General features: G+C 33.9%; 1 protein-coding gene across 1 annotated transcript; it reads right to left on the reverse strand.

Annotated features, from left to right (window-relative positions):
• Nucleotides 1-4,475: 4,475 nt before the first annotated feature.
• On the reverse strand, nucleotides 4,476-5,397 carry LOC139901006 (uncharacterized). The gene is made up of 3 exons (XM_071883748.1): nucleotides 5,212-5,397; nucleotides 4,970-5,152; nucleotides 4,476-4,832 (listed from the first exon to the last, which is right to left on the reverse strand). Exons 1-3 carry the CDS (start codon nucleotides 5,395-5,397, stop codon nucleotides 4,476-4,478), a joined length of 726 nt encoding a protein of 241 aa, XP_071739849.1.
• Between the last annotated feature and the right edge of the window lie 4,640 nt (nucleotides 5,398-10,037).

Consider the following 10,037-nt stretch of genomic DNA (forward strand, 5'->3'; position numbering starts at 1 on the left):
TGATCATAGATTTATCTACAAAAAAATAAAAAATAATAATACATATATATTTAAAAATGTTCGGTCGATTGAAAAAAAGGGGATAAACATTTAATTTTTTCTTTTACATTTCATGGATAAATAAGATTATAAAAACTAGACCAAGTGAGGTGTTCAAAAAAAAATTCAAATTGTACCCATATATTTATGCCCCTTTTTACTGCATTTAATTTTTTTATTTTTTTATTTAATTTACTTAACAAATTTTGGCCTATAAATACTACACTAGTCCAAAAAAAAATTTCACACACCCAGTCACTTCTCTCTAAAAAAAAATATATATATATATACTGCAGAAGCCTTTGAGGTATCTTCATCCATCAACTTTTTTTTATTTTTTATTTCTGGTTCATTTTTTTATTATTTATTTTATCAGCCGATTTCATTTTCATTTGTTAATAAATTAAAATGTAATGTTAAAATTCATATTAACCTACTATAATAAATTATAAGCATTATATTATGTATTAAAATTATTTTTATAAATCATATAGTCAGATTATAATTATTATGTATTTTTGATCGAGTTTTTTTTTTATATATACACTTATATATTCGAGTTAAATAGGAAATATATATATGTAAATGATAAAAATAATTTTTATAGTTTTATTAATTATTATATGATATAAAAGTGATCAAAAATAATTTTGTAGATTTTATAAGTATTTAAATTCAAATTATTATGTATTTATTGAATATAATACATCGAATAATTATATAAACATGAAAAAATTGAAATTAAATGTTTTAAATAATTATAAAGTGTTAGGATAATTTTTATAGAATTTATTAGTCAGATAAAAGTTATTGAATACAAAAACTTAATAAAAATAACATTTTATACATTTATCCTATATTTTATTGTTTACCGAATTAATTAAAGGGTTAAAAATGAATTTAAATCAAATAATATTCAAACATTAGTGATATCTACTTGGAAATTATTTAGAACAGTAGTAACACTTATAAAAATAATTATAACAACTTTTGGAATATTAGTTATATTCAATTACGAATTTTGTATTAATTAAACACAAAAACTATGCAAAATTCGTAATAAAATATTCGACAGTAACAAAAATAGTTATAAAAATGTTCCTGAGATTATTATAGTTGTAGATGGCTGTGAAAATTATAAAAAAAATATATGAGTCGAGATAGTATTTAAATAGAATTTACTTTTGTTTTTATCTAAACCGAGAGAAATAATAAAGAAAATAATAAATAAGTAATAATTCTGTATAAAATCGACCTATTAATTTTTATACCTTCTTTACAGTAGATATAACCTGTAAAAAATATAAAATTATTTATTTAGGCCAATTTAATATTTATTACATAATTAACTTGATTTATATAAACCGAGTATATATATATATATATATATATATATATATATATATATATATATATATATATATATAAAGAAAAATGAGAAATAAATATAAAAACGATATATATTTATTTTCATAAAATTTTACACAATTTAAAATACTTAAATAAACTTATAAAAATTATTTATATTTATTGGGTATTTTTTTCGAAAAGCAATTTTATTAATCACGAAGCCCAATAAAGCCGGGCAGCCCAACACACGAATTAGCCCAATTTAAATGGACCAAACACGAGCCTAAGCTTATGAACTGTTACAGGAAAGAAATAAACAATCAGCAAGAAGAGTTGCATAGATAGCAACTTTACAAAAGTGAAGACTAAACAAAACAGGACCAAGGATCCGAGATCCAAACTAGCCAATCCAACTTCCTATTCTTCATACGACTCGATAAGCACACGACCATTCAATAGCTTGCCAAATACTTGAACTCAGAGAAGATAAGGTGCGGTTACAATTACCTCGAAAAGCTTCATTAATACTTAGATTTGTTACATCAACTAAACCCCACCAATTATACACGCGTTCCCAAATTTCCATTGCATACCGACAAAAAGTTAGAGTGTAATCAATTGTTTCCACGTCGTCATCACATAGAGGGCATCGGACGGACCCCAAGTCAATACCTCTTTTAACAAGTTCAGTACGAACCGGGATCCGCCTTTTTAGAACCCTCCATATGAAAACTTCAATTTTTGGCGGCATGAACTTGTTCTTTAATGTTTCAACCCGATAATTGTTGTTGTTGCAGCAGAGTATCTGTTCGTCAATGAGACCCGATAGCGACTTAGTAGTGAATATTCCGTTGGAGGCTAAGGTCCAAATCCACGAATCCACGACCCTGTCCTGTTTTACATACAACATTAATAACTCGGTAACTGAAGCTAGTTCTAGCTGTGCCCGACCTTACGGCTCCCTGTTCCAGCACCAATTCGTTATTACAGCATGCTCAGACCAATTGACTCAATCAAAAACTCGTACTTCTTGAACTGCCTCTAGGTGGAAGAGGCGATTGAATCTGACTTTTAAATGTGTTGTATCCAACCACGGTTCTTCCCAAAAAAGCATGTTGTCTCCGTTTCCAATTGACTTTATAAACGAGGAATTGAAATTTAATCCAGTTTCTTCAATTACCCTACCTGCACGTAAAATATTGGCCCAAACACTACCCACTCCTTGCGGCCTGTTAAGGCCCGACAGAGAAAGTAGTCAGTTAGTTCCATAAACACTTTTAATAATTGAGACTAAAAAAGCATTAGGTTCAGTTCTGGCCCGCAAAACCATTTACCCAAGAGAGAGAGATTTTTCCCACGAAGCGAATGAATATTGAGACCCTCATCCTCATAGGGTAAAAAACATTCCTCCCATTTAACCCAACTCATTTTACGACTCTCACCTGACCCGCCCCAAAAAAAATTGCGTCTAATACACTCTAATTTTTTTATAACACTCACGGGAGCACGAAAAAGTGAGAAATAATAAAGCAGTAAACTACTTAAGACCGATTTAACGAGCGTCAACCTTCCACCATATGAAATCGTTCTTTCTTTCCAATACGCGAGCTTCAAGTTGAATTTCTTGACAACGGGGTTCCAATTTTCAACCCTACTCATGTTTCGGCCAATAGGTAGACCGAGATACGTAAATGGAAATTCTCCTACTTTACAGCCAACACGATTCGCCATACTTTCAACTTCAACCTTTGTTACACCGAGTCCATACAAAACACTTTTATGCATATTTATCTTAAGACCCGAGACATTTTCAAAACACTTTAAGAGTTTCATGAGGTTGCAAAAATTATGTCTCTTCCAATCACCGAGAAAGATCGTATCATCCGCGTATTGTAGGTGCGAGACGAGCACCTTCTCAGTCCCCATTTCCACACCTTTGAATAACCCCTCTCTAATAGCCAATTTTGTGAGGTAGTTTAAACCTTCCGCCGCAATTAGAAATAAAAAGGGTGACAACGGGTCGCCTTGCCTAACTCCTCTTTCAATGAAAAATTCATTAGTAGGGGATCCGTTGACAAGAACAGAAAAAGAAGCCGAATTAAGGCACACAAGAATCCATCTTTTCCACCGACACCCAAAACCCATTCTCGTCATCATAGTCAACAAAAAATCCCAACTCAAACTATCAAATGCCTTTTCAAAGTCGACCTTAAACATGAGACTTTCGTCTAGCTTTTCTTAAGGAAATCAACCGATTCGTTCGAAATAAGTGCTCCATCTAGAATGAAGCGTCCTTTTAGGAAGGCACTTTGCTCATACCCAATGATAGAAGGTAAGACCTTACAAATACGAATGGAGAGGATTTTAGTGAGAATCTTATAATAACACCCAATTAGGCTAATGGGTCGAAAGTCGTTTAAACCTAACGGATCTGGCTTCTTTGGAACCAAGGTGATAAATGAAGCATTACACCCCTTTGAGATCTCACAATTCTCCCTAAACCAAAGGAGAGCATTCATAATGTCAGCTTTTATCAAATCCCAAAACAATTTAAAAAATTTAAACTTGAAACCATCGGGACCGGGAGTTTTCGAACAATTACACTCCTTAATAGCACTGAAGACTTCATTTTCTGTGAATGGTTGCTCGAGATCAGTAGCCTGCTGATCAAAATGTTTAAAGGAGGGAGTAGCATGCTGCTCGATTCCATCAGCAACATTAACAGAAGGCTGCTGCTGCTGCACGCTTTGCAAATTAGCCGAATTGGCGAATCTCATTTTATTCAGGTTCACCTTCTTAAATTGTGCCTTAAAATGCTCGTATGTTTCTTGCTTAACATCAATCGGATCATCACACCAAACCCCATTTATATTGAGACCTCGAATATTTCTTTTCGAGTTCCTTTTCGAATGAAAGCGTGGAAAAACTTGGAGTTTTCGTCTCCTTCTAAGATCCATTTAGCCCGTGACTTTTGTTTCACCATGTTAGTTTTTACCTTATCCTTTGCAATCGAATTCTCCCTAACATCAAGCCATTCTGATCTTTCTTCGTTTGTAAGTTGTCTATTTTTGGCCGCAAGTTCCCAATCAATTGCTTTCTTTTTTAGCTTCTTCGATTTCAAGATCAATCTTACCAAACGTTTTTTGACTCCACTCTTTTAAGTCGAATTTCACATTCTTTAATTTGTTGCGGAAGATGCAATCAGATCTACGACCATCAACATTTATATTCCAAGCCTCTTTTACAACATGTTCCTTACCATCAAATTCCAACCATTCATCGAATATCTTTGTTGCTTTTGGACCGAAGTCAATAACCCTATCTCGAAGAACAATCGGGAAATGGTCCGACATTGTCCTTTCTAGAGCTAATGCCGAAACATCACCCCACATGGAGTTGAACTTTTCGGAAATGAGAAATCTATCGAGCTTGCTGAATTTCAGCTGTTATCACATATTCTTGTGAATCTCTTTCCACCCAGGGGAACGTCTATTAATTGCGACTTATTAATGAAGTCATTGAACCACTTTGCATGCCTCTCGATGTATTCGCAATTTTGACGTTCGGTTGCATCTCTCACCTCGTTAAAATCTCTACATAGGACCCATGCCGCATCATAATCACCTAAAAAATTTTCGAGGCTTGCCCACATTTTAACTTTATTAGAATCCTCATGAGGGCCATAGATATTAACAATAATAGAAAGTTCATCCCTCCCTTTCCAACGTCCCATTACCGCGATGAAAAAGTCACTCACAAAAGACTGTTCAGCATCAAATTCATTGGTGTTCCAAATTAACAGCAACCCCCTGACTTCCCGACCTTTTCTTTTTGGACAAAACCGAACTCATGAGAACCCCAAATAAGACTAATCCAATTACTATCAACAATATTGCACTTGGTTTCTTGAAGTGCAACAATAAATGGAGATTCACGACATAAAAGCTTTCTGCAATTCCGAATTTTACTATCTTTACCGGACCCAAACCCACGAATATTAAACGACATGTTTTTCATAATAATATGATAAAAATCGAAATGAAAGGAATAGGATTTAGACCTGTTGGTGGTCCTCATCCCACACCAATCTTATTTGGTTCCAAAATTCTCCCAGCTCCACGCTACGTTCAGAACTTTCCTGATCATTCCTGCCACAGCCTGCAATTTTTACCGAACCTGAATTTCTTGATCGATTGCTTTTTGTTCTTGGACTAGATTTTCGAGATTTCCTTGAAAAGGATTGACTCTTTTCTGAACGCCTTTCGCCTTTATGATTTGCTCTAGCAAGACATTTACCCCTCATAATCATCGACGAGGCACGCCAATTCCTGGAAAATGTTACTTTTTCATTCTGATTTAGTCTCAACTTGTTATGCGATGGGATTTCAATATTGATTACATCCTCACATACACCTGCAAAATTCCCATTATTAATTGAATCACCTTCACCATCTGAGGATGAATGTAATGAATCCTCCTTCTCAATTTTATTTCTCTTAGATTTATTTCTTCTTTTTCCCCCTTTTCTACCGGTGGTTTGAGGTGGATCATTTGTTTTAATCTTTTCACAGGTTTTTAAGCACTCCACGTCATTTTCTCCCTGATTTGGACTCCTATTATTTAACTCATTCGACATGGGCTTGTCTATCTCAACCAGTCCATCAACCATATCATCAGCTCGGCCCACATCCAAATTAATATTGGGCTCTACACCTGTTTCATTTGCCTGTTCATCATTAATTTTGGGCCCAAATAGATCTCCTTCATTGTTGGGCTCATTATTTTCCATAGCATCATTGGACTCTTCAACTATAATGAGCTCCTCATCACCATTTGTTTTAGACCCGAGATTATTAGGGTTAGAAGAGCAAGAGTTTTGTCTAGTAGATTCATTCCCCTCTTCATTTATTTTTCCAAAAAAAGGTTGCTGCATGTTTGCATTCACTTTTGTCTTAGAATTCGACAGGCCACCATCATTGCAATCCATATTCCCAAGGGCGTCTCCTGCACACATGGATCCTTCATCTTCCAAAGGTTTATCCCAGAATATTTTTTCGGCGGAATCCGATTTCCTTTCTTCTTCATCAGAGCTGTATTTTGTCATGTCATCATCTTCTGACTAATTATCATCATCATCCCACTCACTGTTAGACGTCTCCTCCATATCAATCTCAATCGTATCACAAAGCTCCTCCAGAACTTTAATGTAGAACACTCTTTTACCAAAATGTAGTTCGACCGTTTCATTAATAAGATTTGTACCCCAGGCCTTGACTAATACTCTTCCAGCAATTAGATTCTGATTACCTTTTAGAGAACAATTCATAGTCTCGTGTATCTGACCCCACCAGCCTGCAATCTTCTTGAAAGTGTTTTCTTTCCAGTACCTAATCGGGATACCCAAGATATTGAGCCATGTAAGTCTACTCGCAACAAAGTAAGGACTATCACCAAGTCGGATATTGTTCATCCAACTTTTTAAGCAGTGGTTCTCCTCCTTCGAGATATTTTGTGTAGTGTTACTATCGTCAAAGATGATCATCATGCATACCCCACCTAAGTACTTCAAATCGAAGTTATGTAGACCCTCAGCATCACACAAAGAACGAAAGTTCTCCAGATACTCGAGTTTTTTAAAATCACCGATAAGAGATTTCTTCAATAGGTCCATGTTATCTTCTTCTGCAGGGATGTACACTACTCGTTCCTTCTGCATATTACTTTGGTTTTGTTCCAACCTTTCAACTCCACAATGGTTTTTAACCACATCACTAAAATTACGACCATCTTTGTACCCTTGAGACATAGGAACACCATTGATGACCTTCTGGCATTCATTCTGATGCTGCATATTACAGCCTTCATCCACCTTGGTCTTTTCCTTATTGTCGCTCCCATCTTTATTCATTCTATCTATAGCCTTAAAAACTCTGAGCATGAACCCATCAATCCTATTTCCCTTAGTATGGCCAGTAACCTATCTTCATCAATGACTTCAGTAAAACGCACCCATCCATATTGTTTAAACATTCTCCATAGTTCTTCAACACTCCACTCTTCGGGGAAATTGAAAAACATGAAGGATTTCATATGTTTTCTAGTGTAACACATGCTCTCGATCCCGCAGTTCTGGCTGTTATTTTCCCTAGCCCTATTCGTGCTTGAAGAATTTTTCCTCCTCACCTCTCTCCACACACCACTCTCTCTCTATATTCTCTCTCATGCTTCCCTTACTTTTTTCAATTAGTGGATCTTTATTTATTGGGTATTTATTATAATTAAAAACGAATTTAAGGAGATAAATACAAATTCGATATATATAAAAAATACTTATAAATATATATTAAATAATTTATTTCATCATTAAGATAAAATCAATAAATAAATATGTAAAATTTAAATTGAAAAATAATTAATCATAGGTATTAATTAACTAAATATATATGTAATAGTTATAAAGATAAATAATAAAGTATAATGGTTATAATGTAAGTTAATAATTATGATACATTATTAATAAATACTTATATTATAACTTATTAAAATAATTTAGTTATTATAATTTAAAGTTAATAATAATTTATAATAATAACCATAGTAATACATTGTTAATAAATAATTATAATGTAACTATTAATACTTTTATTATAAGTATGATTTAAAAATAAATAATACGCCATTAATAAAAAAATATAATATAACTTATAATATATAAAAACATATAATATGACCTAAACCTAAAGTTAAGGTTAATCAAAGATAACGTACAATTCATGCAAACTTTACCGCTACTTACGGTCATAAGTGAATGATGTATAGGTTACCATTGACCGGTAAACTTGTGGATCTCGAATGCCATGACTGAGATTCTGGTCAAGAGTCCTGGGCCCCCGATTACATTTGGTCATTCCTGACTTATTTGATAGCAATGAAGTTGAGTAAAGTTGTACAACGTCTTGCTAAAGATTATAACCCAAACTTTCTATAATTAGAAAGTTACTATAAATGAAAATTTTCCAAAAATAGTAACCTTCCGAAAATGAAAATTCTTTTAGAAAACCAACACTATTATTATAGTTATTATAAACTTTTATCTGTTAGGCAATATCTGACCAAACATTCTATCTTAGGTTGAGATCTCGATCACGTCCTTCAGTTCAATTCTTTCATTCGTGGAATAACTCTCTTTGCTCTAAGGTGAACTTCATAGCCCCGTTTTCATATTTATTGATTTTTATAAATCTTGGGGTGAGACACATGCTTTTATTTAAATGATTTACACTTTAGACACAAGTACTTAAAATTTTTGATATGCAACTTCATGAGACTTATGTTAACTTGTATTGATTATATCTTTACATGCAAATCCCCGCCATAATATCATTAATTTCCGGAATTAAAATGTTTCAAGCTTAATTATTGTGAGTAGGCCTATTGAGAGCGACGTCTCTACCCATTGACCGATCGTCAAAGGGGTACATAATAATGATTACTGATACATGAATATTGTTAGGGGTTAATGTTTAGCTCGATATTATAACTCATGGCATATTGAATATTTTTGTTTTGAACTAAATCTTGTTGTCTAAACTTTATTGATTATATAAACCTATGATGTTCACTCAACCATTGTGTTGACATTTTAAGCATGTTTGTCTCAGGTGAAGAATAGCTTATGTGCTGTCATATGTTGCCTTGCTAGTGATGCATTGAAGTCCAAATATTTATATCTTAGCATTTGTTAAACAATATTTAATTACATTTGGGTTTATCATGTAAAACATTATTTCGTTTCCGCTGCAATACTATTATTGTTTTTAATAAAACATCTCATTTAGAGTCGTTCTCGCTTATATTCTTGTGTTATGATATTGTGAAGTCATATTTACCCCCGGCCCTATTTGGGGGTATGACAGAGTGGTATTAGAGCACAGTTGTTATAGAGAACCAGGATTGCATATTAAGTGTGCCTTATGTGTTAGTTAGGTGCCTTAGTAATCCATAGGGTTATAACCTTTACCGATTTAAGATTTTGGTGCTTTTCCTTATTATCTTACTCCGTGCCTTTACGTCTACCTTAGAAACATTCTAACTTTCTTACTTCCTTTCTTTTAGGATGTCGAACTATAACCCAATCGTCATTTCTGACTCCGAGGGATCCGACTCTGAAGGATCTGTCTGCACACCGACTTATGGACCTGTTTCCCCACCATTATCACTAACTAACTCATACTATATTCCTGTTACACCACCTGCATCACCTGTTATCATAGCTCCTTCTTCAAAAAGGAAGGAACCTGAGACCCCAGTTACGGATGTTGCAAGCTCGTCAAAGCAGCCCAAGACATCTAATGGCCCTGCTTTTTACCACAGCGAATTTGATCACGCTATCATTAAGTGTGATGTTTGGAACTTGAAGATGACTACAGAGAAGATGAAAGAGTCCTTCAATCACCACTTAGCTAGGATTGAGAGACGCCAAGATTATTTGAATGGTGACATCAAGAGAGTCAATGATAACCATGCTAACCTCATTGCTTACCAGGATAAGAGAATCCAAGAGCTAGAGAAATTTGTGATGTACTTTAAGGGCTACATAAAAGAACAACATAAGCCAAAACCCCCGTCTCCTAAGAAGGATTGATTCC

Source organism: Rutidosis leptorrhynchoides, chromosome 3, assembly GCF_046630445.1.
Source record: "Rutidosis leptorrhynchoides isolate AG116_Rl617_1_P2 chromosome 3, CSIRO_AGI_Rlap_v1, whole genome shotgun sequence".
Classification (NCBI taxonomy): domain Eukaryota; kingdom Viridiplantae; phylum Streptophyta; class Magnoliopsida; order Asterales; family Asteraceae; genus Rutidosis; species Rutidosis leptorrhynchoides.